Source organism: Pantherophis guttatus, chromosome 1 (assembly GCF_059756535.1).
Source record: "Pantherophis guttatus breed Tessera chromosome 1, ASM5975653v1, whole genome shotgun sequence".
NCBI lineage: Eukaryota > Metazoa > Chordata > Lepidosauria > Squamata > Colubridae > Pantherophis > Pantherophis guttatus.
In genome coordinates this window covers 108,831,006-108,855,874 of record NC_142063.1, presented here as the reverse complement: position 1 = coordinate 108,855,874, position 24,869 = coordinate 108,831,006, and the positions used below count along the sequence as shown (strand labels likewise).

Below are 24,869 nucleotides of genomic sequence, written 5' to 3'. Positions count from 1 at the left end.
ATTGGAAGCAGATAGTCCTTTGGGTACTTAGGTGCCAAACAATGTAGAGCTTTAGGTCAAACCCACCACTTTGAATGGTATCTAGTTTTCCATTGATTTGCAATGCAGAACCCTCAACATTGATATTATGTATAAGTAATGGTATCCATCCACAAGCAAGCTACTGCATCTGGAGCCAATGCATCTTTCGAATACCCTTCAAAAACAGGTCACGTAGAGTATATTGCAGTAATTGGAAGATGACAAATGTCAGTCATTTCCAGGACTCCAGGAAAGTCCACAGCCAGCACACCACGCAATTCTGGGCCAGGCCCCTCTAACAACAACCTCCAACTGTCTTATCTAGCCATGAGTCTAGAAGGACCACCAAGTCACAGACTGGCTCCTTCATTGAGAGTGCTATCCCATCCAAAGTCACCATTGGAGTAAACTCAGACCCAGATGGCTAGGAGTAGTAGCTCAGACTTGCTGAGATTCAGCCTCAGTTTCTTTCTCTCCATAAAGATATTTACAGTCTCCAGGCACTGGGTTAGAATTCCCAATGCATGTCCGGACTGAGATGGAGATGCAGGTCAGGGGTTCTGATTATACCAATCTAATAGATTACTTCTCCCGTCAGCTTCTATATTCATTAGCAGCAGAGAGGAACCTTGTGCCATCCCATTTTGGAGTAATCAATGAGTTAATTCTCCTCCTCTATACTGAATCTGCCCATTCAGGAAGGAGCAAAACCACTGCAACGCAGTGCCCAGACTTCCAATCTTAGGAACTAAGGCCAAATTTCAACCAAAAGTTTACTGGGTGGGGTCTTAAACCATAATGTAATTTGTTTGATTTGAGCACTACCGCTTAGTCTATTCTGCACACCTAGCCATTTATAGTTTACTCAATAAGTTATGGTTTAAAATAGCATGTAAGCAAAGTCATTCAGAGCTTAGTGGCAAGAGATGCTACACTATATTCGGTGAGCAACATTCAGAGGGTGTTCTTTTACGTACACCATCTTGTTGCTCTCTAGTCTAACCCTGTCCTAACTGTATCTTTTGAGCAAGATATAGAAACTCTCCAGTGCCGTCTGAAAATGAAGTAAGCACATTCTAATAGCTCTAGTATTATATTAACTGAACAGAAAGGAAAATGATCAGGACAGAAACAAAAAACAAGCTGCCCCAAAGCTGGCCTTTGGCTGATTTGCAGGCATCACAGCAGTCCTGAGAAGGAGGAATAGATTAAAGAAAAAACGTTCCAGCAGTCTCATATTGCTAGGGCTTAAGCAGCATGCATATTTCAGAGCAGCAATCTCAAGCCACTCTTAATGGGCCATAAGTGCACATATAGAAATCTAGTTGTTTTTTCTCTTTAAAAAGTCAGAACTGTAGAACAATAGCTATAGCTTTCATCACCCTGCTGTAAACCATACCTGCTAAGTCAGTGTATGTGTTTCCCCAGCATGCTAAACCACAAATAAGCAAACCATGTGATAAATTAACACTATGTTTGAACCATAGTGTCCATTAAAGAAGCAGAATTTGTAGCCGAAAGAGCACTTGGTTATAGGCTAACAGCAAAGATCTTCACATGAAGAAATTAGTCAGTAAAACTTTTCTGGCAATTCTTTACAAGTTGTTTTAAGTAGTTTAAAATTGAACTATTTCTGGGATCAAACTTGATCATTTTGAGATCTGTGTTTTAGTGAAAAGTAAAGTCCTTCCTTTTATCACCTAAGAATATGACACAAGCACTTTGCTATAGCAACCCGGCCCATGAAATAGAATAATGTTGATATTGGTTGCTATGGTGAGTAAAACTGAGATTGGTGGCTTTGCATCATTTAGAAGACGGGTTCTTGTCAATAAGAGCCTTTACAAGGATATACCTGAGATAAGGATCAAGCTAAAAGTCCAATCACTAATAAAAATTAAGTACATAAAGTTATGTATTATACAAAATTAATCACATTCAGATGAATGATTCATAATCTGTCTCCCATAAAGAACTGAAACTGAACTGGTACTTATTTATTCTTCCCTCAACTGATAAAACATTCATTGCACCTACCAAATATGCATTAGACTTGATAAATCTATTTATTTTGCCTTTTGGTGACCAAGAAAGAAAGAGGAACCACATTGCATATCTGCTGGAATACATTTGGTTCTATATGTAATATTTCTGATATTCAGGTTTAGCTTTCTTTTGAAGCTTTTTGTTGTCTATCCTGCTGTAAAATGTTCACATGACTTAAAACCTTAATATCTAGAACAGGTTTTGCATGTAGCCACTTGCAAAGAATTAAGCACTTGATATTACACACTTGCTGTGAAAAATATGAACCATGTTTTGAGATTTTGATTATCCAGGTTCTTGTACATGACAATGACTTTTTCAATTCAGCTGATGATCAGATCACTTTCTTTAATAAAAACATGTGTTAAGACACTAATCTGATGATGATGTGGCCCTGTAATTTATCAGCAATTGTTACTATCTTTTTAAACAGCACAGAACATTGTATATAGTTTTCCAGCAATAAATTGTTGAATCATTCCTACTGGCAGAAAGGATTGTGGAGCAGTTTATGGCAATCCAAGGACAATTAACTGAATTATGCCACTACTATATAAAGAAACAAGACTGTTTGATTTAAATGCAACCAGACAAAAATATATGACGTTTCTGACTTGGTATCCACATGTACTGGAATGAAATTATGAGTTTCACATAGTATATGAAATAAATATTGTACCTGCTCCTGTGATGATATGTGGGAAAGACCTTGGGAGATTGGGATGCTGCCAAGGGAACAGTTAGATAAGCGACAGTAAAATCCATTGTTGAATAGTGGGCGAGGGTGGGCAAGAGTCTCAGAAGAGACCCTCGCTGGTTTCTTAGCTATAATAATATTGAGGGGGGTTGTACTTTTAGATTCTGTTAATGTAGCTTTACACGTGGAATTAGCTCATCTGGTCAGGTTTCCTCATTGGCCTACCATGTCTGAAAAGTTCAGATAATCAAAGGATAGTTGATGGAATATGGAAATTAACAAGATGCAGAAACTTCCAGGGAAGAAATGGCAAACTGAAGAAAGTGACAGAAGGGAAAGCAAGTGAGTAGACCAGCTCTTTGTAATTCCTCTCTAGACAAGGAAAGAATTTCAGACCTCTAAAAAGTGCTCCAGACAGTTGCTCCAAGTGAGGAAACCACAAGATCTGTGTGTTTAAAGTTCTGGGAGACAAGGGAATAAACCTCTTGCTGAAACTGCGGTTGGCAGCTTCAGAAAGGACACTAAGTTTGATATTTGCTTTTCTGTTTACTTCTGGATATTGCTTGTTAATTCATTTTCAGCTATTAGGAACCTTTGCATCAATACATTGTACAGCACCAGGTGAGTTCTACTCCTGCCTTAGTCATGAAAGCCAGTTGTGTGGCCTTGAGCCCAGTTCCCCTCTCTCAGCCCAACTCGCCTCACAGATTTATTGCTGTGGGGAAAATAGGACAAAGGAGTATGAGATACGCTTGCTGCCTTTAGTTAATTATAAAAATAATAAAGATGGAGTAAAAAAAAATACAAATTACAAATTCAACTTAAAACATTTCTTTTGGAATAAAAAGCAAAAGGGTGATTAGAACTTCGATTCTGGAAACTTACAAACTAAGGGTCCACATGGATTTGATTTTAAAATTAATTATACTTCCTGTGAGCACATGCTTTTGTTTTGAATTCTCTTTAAGATAGGATGGGACTTTTAAGGTTGGATATTACAGAAACAAGGTCTTCAAAGGTTTGATATTACAGGGAAGCAGAAGGAACTAAAGATTGCAATTAAAGAACACTTAAACTTGACCTTCTAATACAGAATGGAGCAAAATATTTTTGATATTATTTGAAAGGACTAAAGGTTAAGATTGTTAGGCAAAAAAGAAAATTGATTTATTTGAACAAAGCTAAAATAGATACATTATTATCTCTGATAAACTTTAATGGACTTTTCCTGTTCAGGACTGAATGTGGTTTTAAGAATTTGTTTATAAATACAGTAAGAGATGAGATATGGGAAAAAATTACAAAAGTAATTATACTTGTGATGAAGGGGAAAGTAATTTCTGTATGTGTGTGGGTATTGTATGTATATTTTCTTTTTCTGTTTTTCTGTTTTCTGCACTTTCTGTTTTTTTAATTCCTTTCTTTTTTGTTTGTATTAGTTTTTATCTTTTTAATTCTGATTTTTAATAAAATTACTATTAAAAAGAAATTTAACAGGTGCCATATAACAATCTGGGTTTGAAGAGAACCTTAGGTGCTGGTCAAATATTTATCATTTCTCATCTTTCCCAGCCTGAATGATTTTCTTTAAGGCATGCAGAATTATTATCAGTGGTCCTTATTAGATGGACATTTCAAACTTCCCTTATTTGGAACAAATTTGCCCTTATGATTTGGAGATTGAAACCATTGCTCATGTACCTCTCTATTGCAAGTTCTACCAAGATATAAGGAATTACCTTAAAACGTTAGCATTATCAGTACTATGATTAAATTTTTTGTTGCTTTACTTAAAGCATGCCATAAAATAGTGTATCCTCGATTATACACACAGAGAGATACACAACACAGAAATACACACACTCACATGGATCATAGTTATAAAAGGTATAAGTACAAGTAAGTAGATAGCCATATTTTAGCAGCATTTATTTTTCTTGGACTGAGGCATCATCTATAGTCCTATACTATAATTTTACCTTAACATAATAGAAAAATTGTCTGAACATATTTTTTTTTGTTACATTGATCACATTAAGTCAACATCTATCAAAGGATCAATCCTCAGTCTAGAATTAAATAAAGTCTGAATATAAGAGTACATTAGTTTTATCCAAAGAAGTGTGTCTATGGTATATTTATTTACAGCATTAGAAGGCATCAAAGATATTTTGGTAGAAAATTCAAATGACAGAAATCCATTTTATAGCCTTCCCAATTTGACATTTTCCTGGGGCATTGCTAAGATAATTATTTGTAGATTGGAAAAATAGTGCTATTAGATTCAAGAAGCTTACCTGGTTTTGAAAAGGCAGTTTTATCTGCTAATCAAAAATGGCTCAATATATTTTTCTATATCATAGGCTTTATATTTTGTAAAGGTAGAAAATCATTTAAAATCCCCCCTAAGGTACATTTAGAACTCTATATGACATATTTAGTTTCCCCCATTTTTGTTTCATTTGTTTTATTCTTGTTATATTGAGTAATTACATTTTTGTAGTTTTCATGTATTTTCCTTTTTTTGCATTTTGTATTTTTTTGTAAAACTTGTTAAGGTAAATAAAGAAATTGCATTTTTAAAGAGAGTGGCAAATCAACTTATACCAAGTATAGAAAGGCTGATCCATTAAAACATTCCCACTCCTTCCCATAAAGATGATGCTGGAAGTTTTTTCCAGTAGGATGTTCTGTTGGCCAAATCTGTTTCTTTCCTTCCTAAGGATGGCCAAAACTTGCCAATGGCAGCCTTCTCATTTTGCTTTGTGATAAAATATCTGAAAAAAATACTGAATTATTGTTATTTACATAATAATTTAGTAGACACCTAAAAAGGGTATAAGAAGTACTGATTGGTCAATGATCATAAATAAAAATAATGCTATTTAGAATACTGCTAGAGCTCAAGAATTTGATTTAAAATCAGGAGTGTTTCTAAATATGTTTCTGATTTTGTTTATACTACCAATACAAGGAATAAGACTCCATCATCAATCCAAAGTTTAGTAGCAAGCTAATTCTATGAGTAGATATTTAGGTAGCCAAAATAGCAGCATGTACACACAAAAAGTAACAATAGATTTTGTTATGACAAACCCAGGGCTGGCAAAAAGTGAAAATAAATCCAAAAATAGCTACAGAACATGAAGCATTGAAAGTGTGAGGCTATCTTATTATCTTACTATTTTCAAGTAATCAAGTAGGTATTTAATGTCTTGCAAAACTGATCCAGCACTCCAACTGCTGAACATAATTTTTTTTTGTCCTTTGTTGCATCTCAGCAGGGAATATGTTCCACATCATATAACTGCATTGCCTGCAGATCTACAAGCTTTGGCATCTCCCTTTTGTACTACCCAATGACAATAATTCTGAGCATAAATGACTCCTTTGGGAAATTGTGCCAGCAAGTTACAGCTGTGTCTTTGATAGCTACAAGAGTGAGTGAGAGAAGAAAGAAAATTTCAACATTGTGTTTATAAACATTCTGAAAGAGTTGTACAACATACATCCCAGAAGACTCCACTATAGCTTGGAAACAATTCTGATGGATGCATGGATGGACAGACAGACAGACAGAAATGTATAGTATGTAAGAATGTGTAGATGTAGACCTGTGTATCTAAGGTCTATTACACATGTAAATTTCTCTTAATGCCTTTTAAAAAAATCAAATTTCAGAAAATTGTGATCAAAGCTGAAAATGGTCTTCCCCTCCAGCTGTTTATCTCTAAAGTCTCCTTCAGATGTTTTCCCTTCCAATATTTCATGAAGTAGAAAAGGGAAATTTGAACAAAAAAACCTGCCAGCCAGCTCCTCGTTTTTCCTCACTCCTTCAGTGTAATGCAAAAATAATGAGAATTACCCAGCGTTTAATATGAAGCTTTTAAAACAATTACATTGCTCTTTTGTTGTAATAAAGCAATAAAATACTATGAGCCAGACATGCAGACTAGGAGGGATGTGTGTGATGTGGGCCGCTCGAGCTCCTTTTATTAAATATGCTTTCAACTGGGGAGAAGGATAGGCGGCGAGACGACGACTCTCCCGTCAGACTGACTTTCGGAACAAATACATAATCCGAGATGTTCTTTGGAGACCATTGCAACTACCGCCAACCCCTTGCTTATTTTAAGCCGGTATTGCTTATAAGTCAGAACACACATGCTAGGCGGCCTTCACGCTCAACCAGAAAGACTCCACAAAGAAGGCGGGAAACCGACCGGCCGACTGACACGGTTCGGCTCCCTCGCGCTTAAGACACTCGACTTTCAGCGGACAACGCTCTTCTCTCGGCGATTGGTGCCTCCCGTAAAACTTGAGGGGCGGCCCCTGTCGCAGAGGCTGGCACTTGTCGCAGAGGTACGCCACGCCCATCTTCCCGCAGGCTGGCGATTGGCTTCGAGCGTTCCGGGCTCATGACTATGTAGCAAGTGTATTCAAATCAGGCGGTTGCCAAGGTAACTTGAGGCCTTGCGTACACACGCTAATCCTTGGAAGAGGCCTGGGAGGGCCGAAAGGACCAAGGACGAGGGAGTCCCCAGGCGTGACTCGGTGAGGGGTTCATTTTCCCTTTTTCTTTTGACGTGCGGTGGTGTCTTTTTTCTTCTGCCGGCAGTTGGAAGGAATTAGAAGCAGGTAGGAAAGGGATTGTCAAACATTTTTAAAAAATTGACTGAGGTTTTTTTTTTCTCTTTAATTCAAGCCCGAGTATTATATTTGCTCTTTTTGCCGCTTTTTCAATTGATGGGGAAGCGCATTCTATAGCCTCCCGCTGTTTTTAAGTCGCCTTGCAGCGGGATGGGCGACAAACAAATTTAATAAATAAACTTCTCGTTATTACTTGGATGTTACTCTACGATGTGCTTTGACTTAGGAAACAATGAATGCCATGGTCAAGTAGCCACCGGTAGCTCCCTTGACTTAAAACTCAAAGCCCAAAAAGGTTTATTCAAGAATAACCCTTTTAGGAATAACTACTAAAAAGGGGGGAATTTATTTTTGAGCCACCGTGAGCAAAATTCTACTGCAATTCCAGTCCTCACTTAAAAATCAGCACTATTGCAATGGGATGGACTGCATTTTAAATCCATATGGATATAGGATGGATATATATGATACTTCAAAGCATGGAAGTTACATTCTTTTCAGTAATCTGTACCCTGAACATAAAATATTTACCTAAAGTGAACTGCACAAATAATAGATAAAACTGATAGTATACAGCATATTAGCTAGCACTTACTGACTGTTCTATTATTCTATTCATATTTAACAAATATGCAGATATGTTTTCTTTAGTAGAAAGTAGAAATTTCCACTGGAAATTATAAATAGAATTCTATATCTACAATAAATCTATAAAGTATCTAGGCCTATGTAAAATATACTGCAATAAAATTTTGAATCTACATTAAGTAATTATTGTTCAATTTTCCCTTTACTTAACACAGGAGAACGTCAGTCCCATTTCAAGAAGATAAATAGAAGATAAATAGCTCAAATTTGTATACTGCAAGTGGAGTTGCTGTTGGAAACAGACATGGTGGATGGCATGACAAGTAAATAGTGATACAATAACAATTTTAAAGATACAAAAATGTAGCATAAAAATGTATAAAACACCTTCGTGAGGGTACCTGGAGGAAGGCCTCCAAAGAAGGCCAAATGCCTAGGTGGTCTGTATGGAATTTTTCATGTTTGATAGCTATGGTCTGACTTGTTTGGTATTTTGACAAAGGAATCAGTGCAATGACAAACGGTAGTGGTGATAGTGAGCCTCCTTGAAAGATTCCTCTCTCGATATAAACCTTTCCCAGTCTATCACCATTGACCAGCAACTGCATCTTCTGTTATGCCAATGATCTTTGCACAAAACTTCTGATGTTTCTACTGATTTCTGTTATTTCTAGACATTTTATTATCATATGGGAGGGAGTTGAATGCCTTTTTATAACCAATCTAAGCTACCTTCAAGTTGGTCTTCCTTCTCTTGCAGTTTTCCAAAATTATCTTGTCAATTAGGAGCTGATTTTTTGTTTATTTTGTTCCTGTGCTATTGAGCAGTTTCCTTTCTGTTCAGGTGAAAAGAGCTTGTTTTTAACTAGATGCTCTTAGACTGCAACAGCTACCACACCAGTTTGCAATTTGAAAGTTGTAGGTAAGCATATAATCAGCGGATTATCTGGATCTGTTCCAGTTGGGTTTCAGGCCTGGGTATAGCACAGAAACGGCATTGGTCGCATTGGTTGATGATCTCTGGAGGGCTCGGGACAGGGGTTGTTCCTCTGTCCTGGTCCTGTTAGATCTCTCAGCGGCTTTTGATACCATCGATCATGGTATCATGCTGTGCCGGCTGGAGGGGTTAGGAGTGGGGGGCATCATTATACGGTGGTTCGCCTCCTTCCTCTCCGGCCGTACGCAGTCTGTTGGCAGGGGGGCAGAGGTTGACCCCAAGGTGCCTAGTTTGTGGGGTGCCACGGGGGTCGGTCCCATCGCCCCGCCTGTTCAACATTTATGTGAAGCTGCTGGGTGAGATCATCCATGGCTTCGGGGTGGATTTCCATCAGTACGCTGATGATACTCAGCTGTACATTTCCACCCCGGGCCACCCCAATGAGGCCTTTGAAGTGATGTCCTGGTGCCTGGAAGCCGTACGGATCTGGATGGGGAGGAACAAGCTCAGACTTAACCCTTCCAAGACCAAGTGGCTGTGGTTTCCAGCATCCCGTCATAGTCAGTTGACTCCATCACTGACTATTAGGGGTGAGATCTTGACCCCCTCAGAGAGGGCTCGCAACTTGGGCGTCCTCCTGGACTCGCAGCTGTCCTTAGAAGACCATCTGACGGCTGTGGCCAGGGGGGCTTTTTATCAGGTTCGCCTGATTTACCACTTGCGTCCCTTTCTGGATCGGGATTCCTTACGCACAGTCATTCACGCCCTCGTCACTTCCCGTCTGGACTATTGTAATTCTCTCTACATGGGCTCCCCTTGAAGAGCACCCAGAGGCTCCAACTGGTCCAGAATGTGGCCGCGTGGGTAATTATGGGAGCGACTTGGCGCTCCCATGTAACACCGCTCCTGCGCGAGCTGCACTGGCTCCCGGTGGTCTTCCGGGTGCAATTCAAGGTGTTAGTTGCCACCTTTAAAGCGGTCCATGGCATGGGCCCTGGGTATCTACGAGATCGCCTTCTGCCACCGATAGCCTCCGATCGACCGGTACGCTCCCACAGAGAGGGGCTCCTCTGGGTGCTGTCAGCTAGACAATGTTGGCTGACAACCCCCAGGGGGAGAGCATTCTCTGTGGGGGCCCCCACCCTCTGGAATGAGCTGCCCCCGGAGATTCGTAGGATTCCCGACCTGCATACCTTTCGTCGGGCCCTAAAAACATTACTATTCCAACAAGCAGGACTGGCCTAAATAATAATAATATTTTTACTATTTTAATGGGTTGTTTTATTAGAATTTTCAGCCAATTGATTTAATTGTTTTAAATTGTTTTTAATTTTTATACTGTCATGGTTTTATTTTTGGCTGCACACCGCCCTGAGTCCTTCAGGAGAAGGGCGGTATAGAAATTTAATAAAATAAATAAATAAATTGGTACATAGTTGCCTGGTGCTGCCCTTTTTTTGGATCTTTTATTAGGTTTTACCAGATGTTATCAGATGTTAATCAATTTTAAATTTTACCTCCCTGCAGTACATTGTTAAATTACTATGCACTGGCATAGACCAGTTAGATGTTTTAACCAAAAAACATGCAGTCCATCTTCATCTGGTCCTGACCAATTCTTGATCAATTCATCTGGTCCTGACCAATTCTTTGGGTGGAGGGGGGTGTTGGACTAGATGACCTACAAAGTCCCTTCCAACTCTGTTAATCTGTTATCTGTTATTGATATTCCTTGCCCCTTCTACCATTTCTGCTTTTTAAATTCTTATTTATCTCCTTTAGTTAAGATGCATTTTTGTTATATTTTTTGTGTTATCTCATAGCTCTGTGCATAATTGCACTGTTTCTTCTTTGTCAGGTGTTGACTGGTTCACTGCAGTCTCTCCATTGATGGATTGGTAGAAATAATTCTGGTTCGACTAAAATTGGAAATTCTACCTATAGTGTGCAGTTCAGGCTTTTTATCTGATTTTCTTGGCTACAGCTCTTATTTGTTGCTTTGTTATTTCCAGTGCTTCTCTAATCTTACCTGTTTCCTATTTATTGATTGGGTATTATTTGGTCTTTTCTTCAGTTTCTTTTCATTCATTTGTTTTAGCTTGTATCTAATCTTAGCTTGCGGATCTTATTTTCCAGCCTGATTTTTCATTCTGATGGTGCACTGTTTGGCTATTTTTCTCCTTTGTTGAATTTGCATCCCAGGTATTCAGTATAACTGCAGATATGCTCTACATTAGTTGGTTTCTTGTAGTGAGCTGGTGTTTATATTTGATATTACAATATTGGCATCATTTAATATTTGTGCTAGCTGTTTCTTCAGAACAAGCTGAAATTCAGGTAACTTTATTCTGTTGTCCTTGTGCTTTTTCTAGATGATCAGTTATTCTTCGTTTTAGTTCCTTTTCTTTTTTTAATTAGAGTGCTTGGCTCTTTCTGAGGAGAAGGCAGAGAAGAGAGTTCTTGGTTTGGGAATGAAAATGATTCAGTAGTGATGCTGGCTTCTTCTACTGCTGATTCCCCCAGCTTGCCTTTACATACTGAGTACTTCTAGCAAGAGTTCTGTGTTGTTCTTTTGGGATTTGTTTGTTTTTTACCCTGTGTAGATCTTTGCAGTACTTTCAATTCTGCTTCCGTAAATACTTTATTTTATATTATAAAACCAGTATTGACCTTATAGCCTCATCTGTTATTTCTGATTCTGGATGTTGTTCTTTCCAGAACTGCATTCTTTTCAGATACCTTCTTTTATTGACCTTTGGCTGGCTGTATTGTGGCCTGTTTAGTAATAACAGATAATTGTCTTTTTTGTTTTCAATCTTTGTACACTTCGATGGGTAAACAATTTTAATTCCAGAAGTTTTGCAGCTACTGGCCTTGGTTACTCAGCCAACAAGCCTGAGTCCTGTAGCCCATTTACTACCAAATGTTCAGGAATTCCAGGCCCTAGCATGGTCCTTGTTGACCTGGGCAATAATCAATGCAGTATGGTAGATTATGTCTCACCATATTGTTTATTGGAGAGACACTCTTCGTCTGACTCCTTTGATGAGACCTGCCCTGTACAGTTGAACCTCTGGCATTGTTCTCATCTTCCTCAGAAAACACAAGCCCAATAACCACATCAAGGGACCTCTTCACTGGTGGGGGGGGGTATTAATTATTATTTGAATATTATTTTTATAAATATTATTTAAACATTTTAAATGTATTTCATTTTCTAAATTACTGGGTGGCGCTCTCCCTCCAACTTTATTTATTTTTATTTATTATGCAGTTTTATGCATAGTTATTTAATGTGTGATTTATTGTTTTCAGTAGGTTTATTTCCAGGGACATGGATATATCATCACAGATGCAAAGTGCAATAAGAAAGTAGTGACTATTACTACTTTATCTCAATAGATCAATGAATATGCAGTGATTTGAAAGTTTGGTCCATTTGATTCCATCGTATGGTTTTTCTTTATTTTTTTTTCTCTTTACTTGATAATTCTGCATAAAGACAAAAATATAAAATCCAGAGAACATAGTGTCTCTGGTCTTCAATAATTAAAAACAAATATGAACATTATTTGAAATGTGTTCCCTAGCTTATTTGGCAAGAATTCCTTGACACAATTAAGAATACAGCAGATACCCCCAGCTGTTCATGATGGTTGGTACAGAAGGTTTTGTATGACCTTTGCATGCACCCTTGTTCTAAGGGAGTTGTGAGGATTTTTTTTTTCTATTTTCTCTTTAGCAACCTGTGTAAAATATTTAGCTCCAATCCTAGAAGAAGAGAGAAAATTTATCCTAGAAAATTTATTTCGTGCTTGCCTTTAATAATAAAAATCTCCTTACGGATACCAAGATTGGCCTAGGCAGCTGCTGAAAGCCATGACAAATTGGGTTGATGCAAATAGCCATGTACAGTATTACCTTTTTTGTATACCAGATTGGGTCTACATTGTTTATCATTTGTTGTTTTTATCTCTCCGATCTTCGTAAAATGCAGCTTTCTCCACTAAGAGGTGGAGAAAGACTCAGGGATGAACATACACTCTTTTCACCATGCAATCTTTCTAGAGTGATAATTGTTCTTTTCCATTTGTCTCAAAATTAGGGACCTAGCTGAAGGTATAGTTCCCCCTTTTATCTGAAAGAAAAAGACCATAATCAAAGATTATTGATTATCTGAAGTCAATTGGTACATTTAAATGACAAATACATACTGCTTTAAAATAGCTTTTTATATGAAGGTACACTTAATGAAAACTCAATACTGTACTTAAAATTTTTAAACTGACCTTTTCATTATTATTCATAAACAAATATTATGTTATTGTCCAGGAAGTAAAATGAATTGTTTACTGATGTTTACAATGATAGCTATATCTCTGTGCTCTTAGCTTTTAGTTCATCTACAACTAAGTTTTATATAACAAGATCAGGTTTTATGTGATGTAAGCTTATACATGAATACTGTAGACAAGAACGATTTTTCCATTAGGAACTAATTTACATAGTTTCTTGATGACATAATAATAAATCTTGTTTTCTGAAAGATAGGGTACTTTTACAAACTAAAGCTAAAATGGTATTCATAGTTCTTAAAGACATTCAGAAGAATGCACTATAGATTCTGCTTCAAACTCACTTCTCTAATCTACAGATATTACGTCTGCATTCCATACTTATATTTGATCACATTTTCAATTGGTAGAATCTCAGTATGTTTGATAGTATATCCCTTGTAAAGCTCTGTCTTGATTGTTCAAGCATTCAGCACTTGCAAGTTAATCTTAACAGTACTTCTATATGGAATTATTTTTGAGGACAGCCTGAAAAGTCCCATTGATTTGAAATGCTGTGATACAGTAATGCTTATATCTTGGGCTTTGTCACTTTTGGCTGGCCGGATTGTGACTGTTGAGGACAAGATATTTGCACATTGTATGGCACCTTAATAATGGAATTGTCTTCCAAGACAGGAGAGCAAAGCTCCGTTCGCCTACTTTTAAGTGGGCACAAGTTTAATTATTTTTGTTGTCAACTTTTACCCTGAAATATTTGTATCACTGGTCTGCTTTTGCAGCCTTGTCTTTGAAAAATGGGACATAATAGTTTAAATAAAAAATAATTATAGAACAAATAAAACAGATGTTTCTGGGTCGGAAATAAGAGTTTAGAAGCAAAAATTTAAAATTTGAATATCTCAAACATTTTCAAAACATTGCAGAAAAAATATTGAATATTCATGCATCTTCAGTGATTGGCACTTTGCACCAATACTGTATTGTATTAGTTTACAGTTCAAGTAATTCTATTAAAAAGAGTTGTGCATTATTGCCACTACGTTGCTACATTGTAGGATTTTGCTGTTCTTTAATAGAAGTATACTTGTTATCAAGAAGATCGGATTACCAGGCATCCTTCTTTTTAATTTGTTTCCAAGTTTTGTAATTGTGTTGTTCCCCTAAATGTTGGAAAGGAGCTACTGGGCGTAGTACTTAATACAGCTGTTATGTATTAGTGAATACTAGCTTGCATTGCCTTTCAGTTCACTACTATAAAAACTTTGTAATACAACACATTTTATTTTTGTTGTATAAATATGGAACTGGCTATTTTTTCCACATCACCCAGAGAACTCTGATATACAAGCATTCAGAAATCTCCACCCCAATTGTAGTTGAAGGGCAGTGTTAGAGAATCAGAACAGTATAATTACTCTTTGAAGTAGATGAAAGCTTGAATAGTATATTATTTCCTCTGTTCGATGCAACAGAAAATTCTTACAAATTTGGTTTGTTTTGATGATTGTTACAGTATTTTATTTAAAGTCATGACCATTGATTTTATGAATAACATATAATTTGTTAAGAGTATGATCTGCCCAGTATCATTGAAACTTGGGTAGCACATAACTTTAATTATTAATAATAAATTTGTCAATTTAGAGTTTAAATATAATTAGAATCAAATTAATTTTGTTTCCATGTTTAAATATCAGATATACTTTCCCTAATTTGAAGTCTGGTTGTATCAATATGGATATATGACATTTGTTTAAATTAACTCTTTGGCTACTCTTAGCATAGTTCAGAAAGTGAGAGTTGTACTAAAGTAGGATGCCAGCTGAACTGTATTAACCAGGTCTGACTTGCTTAGCTTTTTTTCCAAGTTCTGCTAAGACCAATTAGATGATGCCACCTGCTGTGAGCTATACATGAATATCAGTATATAATAGCTATAGTATCCAGCACATAGTTTGTTTTATAATAATTCATACAGTGTGCATTTCCATAATGACTTATTTTTCTATCTTATTACCATTAATCCTTATCACTATCAAAACCTATTGAATTTTGAGCCAAAACAAATGAAATTAATAGTGTTTTGATTATTTCCAAACTTCTATAGTGTCATCAAATTTAAATATGCAAGATTCATATGAAGTCAGATAACTTAAGGATATAAAATGTCTAAAAATGTTGAACCTTAGAAGAAAAATCTTGTTTGTGTGTTATTTTTGTCTTGTTTTAAAATGGATATTTTTGAAAAATGCGTCGAATTTTATTGTTAACATTCTTTTCAGATCTTTATCATAAAATGTATTGTGCATATCATGGCTTATTTAAATATCCATATTTGGCATATTTAAGCAGACAAATGGTGTCCTATCTTAACTAAGAACACACAGAAACATTCTTTAATATTTTTATTAAATATTTTTATTTTAATATACTTTAATATTTTTGTTAAAAAATTATTTCAAAAATGATCAAGGCATCTTACAACCACTTGCTCACCCAAAGGAAGACACCCATACAAGGCTGCATTAATGTTCCAGCCCCAGCTTCTGAAAGAAAAACCAGGTCTTCACAGTCTTTCAGAAAATCAACAGAATTGGAGCCATCCAAATCTCAGGATAGAGACTGTTCCATAGAGCACATATGACAGAAGAGGCACACTTCCTTGGTCACATTAGATGCAATGTTTTGCAAAAACTATTGCAAAAGGTGAAGCATGCCCATCTTGCCAAATCTAGGGGAAAAAGCAAGCATTACTGGAGGCAGATGGTCCTGCAAATAACCTGGTCTTATGCCTTGTAGAGCTTTAAAAGTGACAGTTTCTTGAAGCCAGTACTATTCTTATAGCATGAATATGAGATTATCCTATACTTATAGTAGCAGCGTTTATGCCCTAAACTACATTCATTCATTGCTATATTCTGGACTAATGAATCTTTCAAATGTTTTAGGGGAAATCCATGTACACTGGATTAGTGCAATCAGAGAATAATTTAAAGACACGAGTGATCATGAGCAGTGCCTCCTAATCCAATAACAAGCCCAGCTGGTGCACAGAATGAATTTGTACCAAAAACCCTTTTTGCCACACTGCCCACCTGCTCAGGCAGGAGCTATGAGATCAGAAGGACCCCAAGTTGCATACCAACTCTATCTGGGAGAGTACAACCCTGTCCAGAATTACAGTAATAATTTTTAAAAATGCAGAATTTGTAGATCTAGAGGGCCCTAAAACTACAGGCACCAGTGAATGAGTTCGCCTAGCAGCTTTATATTCGCGCTAGGAAAAGTGGAGAAGAAGTGAACCCTGGAAAAGAAAATGTTGGAGATAGGATGAAAATGGCCAGTGTGGTGGATCTAAAGGTGGCTTTTAAGAAGATATTTATTTATTTATTTTATTTTATTTATTTTATTTATTGATTTATTTTAAAGGTTTTGGATACTCTTCTAAACATATAAATCTTTTGCCCTTAAGGGCTTTGGATATTTAACATTTTAGCCAGCATCAAAAGATAGAAAAGATTCTCTGGAATTTCCTGACATTCAAATCACTGGGCAATAAGAATTAGATTGATTCAGTACCCAGTACTGATTATTAATTTTTTGAGTGTCAATCGATTTAACAGATTGTTAAAGTTATATTGCTTAGCTGATTGATTTGAATTCCAGTATTATCAAAAGACAATAATTTGTTACAGGTATATCCCATTTTTTTGTCTAAGAATCCAGTCGATAGACATAAGAATTTCTTCTTAATTTTATCTCTTATTTTACCCTCAACAGTTTTGTGAGATAGGTTTTGCCAGTTACTATGTTCTACTCAGCAACTGTGAATAGGGATTTGAACTTGATTTCCTGGCCAACATTTTAACTATTTTGTTATGTCTGTTAATTAAAAACAGATAGTATCAAATATAAACAAAGTTGCACAATCTTTTTCACACTTGTTAGTTATATATAAAACCTATATGCATATAAAATTAAGCATATCATTCTGATTAATAAATATTTTATATTTTTCAATCTTCATGAACATTTAGCATAATCCTACATTGTTTTAGATTATGATGCATGGACTCAGGACTCAAATAATTAGTTTGCATTCTTATGTTTAACATTTAGGGCATTCTGAAATGAAGATAAACTGGAAACTAGATAGAACCTCAAGACCAGGTTCAGCAACAGTTAGGGTTACAGATCTTGGCTGGCAAGGTCTCCTGAACCCGAATCCATCTATTAAAGAAGATGAAGAGCTCCTTGTGGATGAATATCTTTCTCCCCACAAGCTGGTGAGTATATACTATGTTATTGTATCTATATTCGATACATTAATGTCCATTTCACTACTTTGGCTATCTGAAAATATTACAGTTAGATGGAGCCACTGAATATTGTTTTGAATAATTTGCTTTTTTCATAACCATACATTTGTTCAGACTGTGTGATTGGAAATCACATGAGGCCTATTTTATATTACACTAATTTCTATTTAGTTATTAAAGACTCAAATTAGGGAATATTTTAATATAATTAAATTTGTAAATATGATACACCAATGGTTTATGTTTATGATTTGTTTACCATGCTAGTAGGATTAACCTATTTTAAAATAACTGATCTGGAATATCCGAGTAGTTCTACTAGTTACTCTTTTTAAAAATGCTTTGTACTCCTTAACAGCTTTTAAGAAATAATTTCATGTTGGCTTTATGTTCTGTTGCTAATTTCCTCATCCACATGTGTTTAAATAAGAACACTCCAGAATACTGGGCAAGATCTAACTTCATCTCTGCCCACAGAAGCATTCCCTGTATAATTCTATGCAGCTCATTCTTGCTAGCAAGTTAGAAGACGAGGTGATCTTTTTCTTTGTCGGACTCCAATGCTAAAAAGTTCTGGAGTCTCCTCAGTCTCCAGAACACATTTTAGGATGATGTTGAGGATCTCAGATTGAACAGAAAAGATAATTAACATTTCCTCAGTAGGATTTTTGTTCTCTCTGAGCTTGGTTGTTTGCTTGCAGATTGTCCCAAATGTGCTTTTTCAAGAAGCAATTGGACTTTCTTGGTTTTTCTTTGAAGATATTTCGCTTCTCATCCAAGAAGCTTTTTAAGCTCTGGATAGGTTCTTGCTTCTTGGAAAAGAAGCGACATGTCTTCAAAGAAAAATCAAAAAGTCCAGTTGCCTACTGAAAAAGCACCTTTGAGACAATCATGACCTGGACGACTGAGAATGTCCATAGACACTTTTCTTGCAGATGTTTCATTGCCCAACTAAGCAATATCATCAGTGCTAGGAGGGGTGGATGTTTGCTTTCTGTTTATATGCAAGTGTATGTTATAATCTTGGTGGGATTGTTCTTGGTAATTCCTTGATTGGGCTGTTGTTTACTGTTCATTTGTTTGTCTGAATTGGTAGTTCCTTGATTGGGGTATTGTTTATGCTTTATTGTTGGCCTGGTAGTTAATCAGGCCAGTGTCAATCTTTGCCTGTCTGGGTATTGATTGTTGAAGAGGCGGTATTTTGGTCTTTTTGTTTCTTTTTTTTTTAGTTTTTTGATTGGCTCTTTTGAATGATATGTAGATATTGTTTATCTCTATGTCCCAGTTGATGGCTAATTTGTCTAAGTACTAAGCTTTCAGGAATTCTCTAGTGTTTTTGAACTTAACTTGGTCTAGGTTGCTCACAGTTTCCCAATTGAAATTATGATTAACTGAGTTTATGTGTTGTGTGATTAGGGAGTTTTCATCATGTCTTCTAAACCGCTAATTGGTATTCATTGATGCCCTCTGCTAGAGTTCTGCCTGTTTATCCTACATAATGGCTGTTACAGTCCTTACAGTATATATTGTACCTGACTCCTGTTTTTCCTTCTGGGAATCCTGGGTCTTTTGGGTTACTTAAGATGTTTTGGAGGGCTTTAGTTGCTTTGTGTGCTACAGTGATGCCATGTGGTTATAAATGACTGTTGGTTGTTTCTGAGATGATTTTGATGTATGGTAAGGTTATCCTTTTCATGGCTTGTGCTGTTTGTGTTGTAATGGATTAAGTGGTCATGCACTTTATGATAATTTTATTAGAAGGTGTTATATAGATATTCTATTTTCTTTTTCTGATGTTCAAAGTTGCTGCAATGTTTTTGAGCTCATTTGGTGTTCTTTCAGAACTTCTCTTGTGGGCGATCGTCTCTGTTCAACAAATTTATAAACATTCACATTCTTTTAATATTTAAATGTTTTACGTTGGTAAAACAATAGTGCTGCATTCTCTTTGATGAGAATGAGGCTAAAGTTCATCATGATTTTTTTTTATTCTATTATATCATGCATTTTTTATTTGGTTAACTAATTAAAGCCTGAAAAAGCCTAAGGTGCAGTTCATGTCCTTGGCAGTAGGGTACTTAGTTGATAGCTTGTACTTTGTTGTGAATCAGACATAACAAGCCAATATGTAGTTTTCTCTGTGGGAAAGGAGTTTGAGAAATCCTTTGTCTTCTTTTTTAAGGCATATAATTGGGAAAATTTTCTTTATTTTGAAAAAGTGAAGTTTGATATAGATGAAAACTTTTTCCTCTTGTGTCTGTTGATGAAAAGTAAAAAAACTTGTTGCTTAGGAAGCCAAAAGGAATGCAGGTGAGAAAAATGCTAAAATAAATGAAATGATATAGTCAACATCTTTATTAAACTGGCAACCTTTTTATATTATTCCAATTTCTAAAGCAAATATATTTAACATAAACTTCTGGTTTTAAAAAGTGCAATTTAAGGGATCTAGAATGTGGGGAATGTTGTTCAGAATTTCCATTACATTCTGCCTCCTATGCCCATAGCTACTACAATTATTTACTGAGTTGTGTTCTAAATCAAATGTCAGATGTCATGCATGTAACCTTCCAACTCATCACTCACCTAGCTGCATTGTTCTACCACTGTTTCCTTCTGCTTTCATATCTTTTCTTGTATTTTCTGGGACAAAAACAATGCCATTATGAACCAAATGCTCAGCATTCAGACCATCCACATAACAGTAGCTAAATTGGGACATCAGTGATTTGCTGAGCAGTTCTAAACGTTCTGTGAAAAGTATGACATTGTTAGGATTTCCAGGTTTTTTTTGTTTTTTTGTTTAAATTTGATTTATATGCCGCCCTTTTCCGGAGACTCAGGGCGGCTTACAATGCGTTAAGCAATAGCCTTCATTCTTTTGTATATTTTATACAAAGTCAGTTTATTGCCCCCACAAACTGGGTCCTCATTTCACCTACCTTAGAAAGGATGGAAGGCTGAGTCAACCTTGAGCCTTGGAGAGATTCGAACCAGCAGAAATTGCAGGCAGCTGTGTTAATAACAGGGTGCATTAAACCACTGTACTATCAAGGCTCCAGTTATCAGAATCTGTTCAGTCTTATAGCTTCCTGTCGTCCATGGAGCTCAGTCATGGCATTTTTTCTATCATCTAATGATATATTATTTTATTTGAAAAATGTAGAACATATCCTGCCTTTTCTTTTAGAAAAGGTTAGCATACCTCCTCTCTAATTTCTTTTCCTACAACAGAACCCATGAAGGGGTTCTTTTCTCTTCTGTTCTTTTCTCCCTCAATGAAAAATATTAATGTTTTTCTGTCAATGTCATTTGCCTATTTTGCTGTTGGAAGCATGGGTATATACAGTTAACTTTGTTCTGCAATCATCAGTAAGGAAAAACAACATTTTTATTGGCAAGCCATATCCATTATTTAAAATCACTTCCTTTTCCCACTTGGCAGGGACTTATTTTTAGGTAATAAAAGTAAATGAATTTGACAGGGAGGCCACAGGCAAACTGAACAAGTACAAAAATAGATAATTGGTGAAGCTTTCTGGAAAAAAAGAAGCGCGCTATTTAGCTCGGCATATGCAATCCACAAGTCACAATTAGACAGCATGGCGGCAGTGCAACTGTGATTTTAATTGCACAGTGATGGGAAGTTGTAAGAAATCAAGGACAGATTATCCAGTAACAGATGAAGGCCATGTGCTATAAGATAAATAGTTGGGGGCCAGTAACAGAAACGCAATTAAGAAATAAAGCCTGTTGTTATCATATTGATTGATCGTTGTTATTGCTGCTGAAAACTGAAGTGGAAATGTTGGATGCTGGAAACAGGTTTTAACTGGAATGTAACACAGAGCTGGATCATGTTGGTTGATTTGAACCCAAATCATGAAGATCAATGCTGGCCTCTGGAACTAGATTTCATTTTAGGAGTTGTGGTACACTCTGAGTGTGCTGACAATATAAATCCTTGATAGGATGCTCTCTAGGTAAAATATATTAGTCACGCTAATGATCGAAAAGCATTATATACTTTTCCTGCTTCATTCTGAAAGAATTAGATGACAGCACTATCAGTTGCTGTTGCCAACACCCAGTTGCCAATTCCAGGGATGAAGTGAGATTGTATGTATTTATTTGTGCATTTAATTAATGTGTATGCTACTTAATCACAAAGGGAACTTTAGGTATGTATTATGTACTAGAACAGTGGTTCTCAACCTTCCTAATACCGCGACCCTTTAATACAGTTCCTCATGTTGTGGTGACTCCCAACCATAAAATTATTCCTAAAACCATTGAAAATATGTGTTTTCCAATGGTCTTAGGCGACCCCTGTGAAAGGGTTGTTTGACCCCCAAAGGGGTCCCGACCCACAGGTTGAGAACCACTGTACTAGAATTAAAACATAAGAATAAACACTGGAAATTAATTGGGGAAGAACAAAACAAACTGAACAACAGTTAGACACAAATTCAATTTAATAGCAAGAAATAGTTCATAACCAATCCTGCTCTCCAAAGTTTGCTGGAAAAGCTAGATCTTTAAAGATTTGCAAAAGTAGTGAGTTTTAGAGGAATGCTGTTCCATAGGGCAGACACGGCCACAGAGAAAAGGTCTGTTTCCTTGGACATGCAAGAAGGCATTGCTGTATGGATGAGAGTTGGAGAAAGCCAACCATGCCAGATAGAAAGAATAAGGAAGTGGTAGTCCCATAAGTACTTGGATCCTAAACTGTGAAGGGTTTAAGAGGTGAAAATCAATATATTGTATTTATTTATTAAATGTATATGCCACCCATCTCACCTAGCGCTGACTCTAGGGGGCTTATAACCAAGCAAAAGCAACAAGATAAACCATTAAAATATTGAAATAATAAATATTTTAAATTGATTTAAAATTAATAAAGATGGCAAGGAAGAGAGCAAGATACACATGGAATGGAGGTGGAATCTTTTTGCATCCCAAGCCCCATTGGTAACCATGCAGCTCACAAAATAGAGATGTTACATGGGTAAAATAAGCACAAGATGATTTATGTGCAAAGACCCTCCTGGCCAAAGGGAGTCGAGTATTGAGGAAGACCCTGAATTATGCACCAGTTCCACATGGTAATACAACTCCAGTTTTCAATTATTTTCTATCCCAGACCTGTTAATCCCTGAATATTCATGTTTTCTCCCTTGCTGGTTTGCGTTGGATGTTTTTTTGTGGCTACTGCTAAAACACTAAAGATGTCTTACATAAGTGTGTCATGATTTCTAATGCTGAGTGCATTTCTTCAAAACAAAGTTTAAACTGGACAAGATGTTTTGTTGCATTGTTTTATTCTCTGTTGTAAACCGCCCAGAGTCCCTTGGGAGTTGGGCGGCATAGAAATGCGACAAAATAAAATAAAATAAATAAATGTTTGACTGAGGAATAGCAAAAATAGAGATTTTAACCTTACAGATTGTCTTATTATTGCCTTATCCATGTAACAGTAAAAAATGTTTTCCCTATTTCCAATGATTGTCCATAGGCTGTATAGGGATTTTTTTATATCATGGCTTGACATTATAAATACCGGCTTACACAACAATGTGAAATAGAGTTATCTGACAGTAGGATTAACTTTTCAGGAAATATGCTTATTATGCTTTCAGTGCAGATGTATAAAATAATTTATTGGCTTTTGTATAGCATATGAAATATTTGGGAGAGATTAATTACTTATTTAGTTATGTAAATATTTGGACAGTGTGTAAGACTGTTTCAAGCAATTGCAAGAAACTGACGTGTTTTCCAGAAAAAAAAAGTCCTATGCAAATAAGTATGATAAAAATTAGCATATTTACTCCAGTATTCTTAATCTGCACAACTGTCTAGGCTCTATTATTTAATATGAAGAAAAAAATAAATCTAATATATAAGATCTGAATGCTGCAATTAAAGAAAATAAAATCATTGATGTGTGGAGAAAAAAATATTTTTATTGGGATGTTGGAAATGTTGAGCAACGGGCAGTATAATTACAATTTCAAGTACACTTCTTTTTAGAGCAAACACCTGAAAGATAAATATCATACAACTTTGAAACTGCCAAACTTTACTGAAGTAGAAAATTTCTTTTTTTTTTTATTTATTTGATTTTTATTATAACATATAGTGATACATTCGGTACATTTTCGGTTGATTGGTGCAATTATATACATATGTACATCTACATGCATTATTACTTGTCTTTTATTTGATATTGTTTCTTAAAGCTAGATTTAATTTCAAAACACTTAAAGATAATAGTGCTCAACTCTCTAAGACTAAATATAATACTATTCATATAGATTTTGTTAATTAATTAATATTTAATCTCTATTTCCTTCTTTATTTCTTTTCCCCATCCATTCGTACCACATGTCCCACACGCTATAAAATTCCGAATCTTCTCTGTCATTAATTTCTGAAGTCAATTTGTTCATTTCGGCGCACTCCAATATTTTTCGAATAACATGTTCTTGAGGTGGTATTTGTTTTTCTTTCCAATACTGGGCAAAGGAAATTCTAGCGGCTGTCAGAATATGTATAATTAAATACTTTTTCTTTTTTGCATGAAGTAGAAAATTTCATGGCCTACACATCTGCCTAGAAAATGAATTAGCAATTCAAAAATTCACATAACTTGAAAAGTTCGCAGTAAGTTCTAGCATAGTCCCAACCTTTCTGACTTGGTGGACCAGCTGGGGGGAGGCCGGATGGTTCCGTGCAAGCAGCAGGCGCACATGCTTGTGTGCACAGCTCCATTTGCGTGAGCGGCAGGTACGAGCACTCAACCCTCATGCAAATGGAGCTTTGCATATGAGTGCGAGACCCACTACTCACACAAGTGGAGCTATGTGCAACCTCGCCTGCTTCTTACAGCCCGGTTTCAAACGGGTTGCAGCCCATTAGTGGAGCATTTTTTTAAAAAAAGCTGTTGCAAAATAGTTGTGAGGTTATTACATTCTAAGAACTCAGCAGTATAATTTCTATGTTTTATATATTTTATTATTATTATTTTCATACATGGTTTTGCTGTTAGAATTTTAGCAAAGTGTACATATGTGTGGATAAATATTCCTTTTAGTTATGTACATAAATAATGGGGAAAAGAAAGAGTTGAATGTTTCTTTAATCTTTAAATATTTTATTGACTTTATATACATACATATATATAAAATACATAAAATATAGTAACAATTCTATTTAACATCGGATATGCAGTGTTTAGAGTTGAATGTTTCTTTCTCCACCCAACTTGCTTCAATATTATTTTTTGTCCTAGATACTCCTATTAGCAATTA

The 24,869-nt window shown here is 36.0% G+C and overlaps 1 protein-coding gene across 2 annotated transcripts in view; it reads left to right on the top strand.

Annotated features, from left to right (window-relative positions):
• Positions 1–24,869, top strand: part of LRRC56 (leucine rich repeat containing 56) — a 56,817-nt gene that overhangs the window by 1,657 nt on the left and 30,291 nt on the right. The window contains exons 2-4 of one of the 2 annotated variants that reach the window (XM_034416783.3): positions 6,046–7,318; positions 8,218–8,325; positions 17,357–17,523. In XM_034416783.3, the coding sequence (XP_034272674.1) occupies positions 8,307–8,325; positions 17,357–17,523 (186 nt within the window). In that variant the 5' untranslated portion in view covers positions 6,046–7,318; positions 8,218–8,306. Of the gene's footprint in view, positions 1–6,045; positions 7,403–8,217; positions 8,326–17,356; positions 17,524–24,869 lie in introns of both variants that reach the window. The other variant, XM_034416782.3, reaches the window with a different exon arrangement.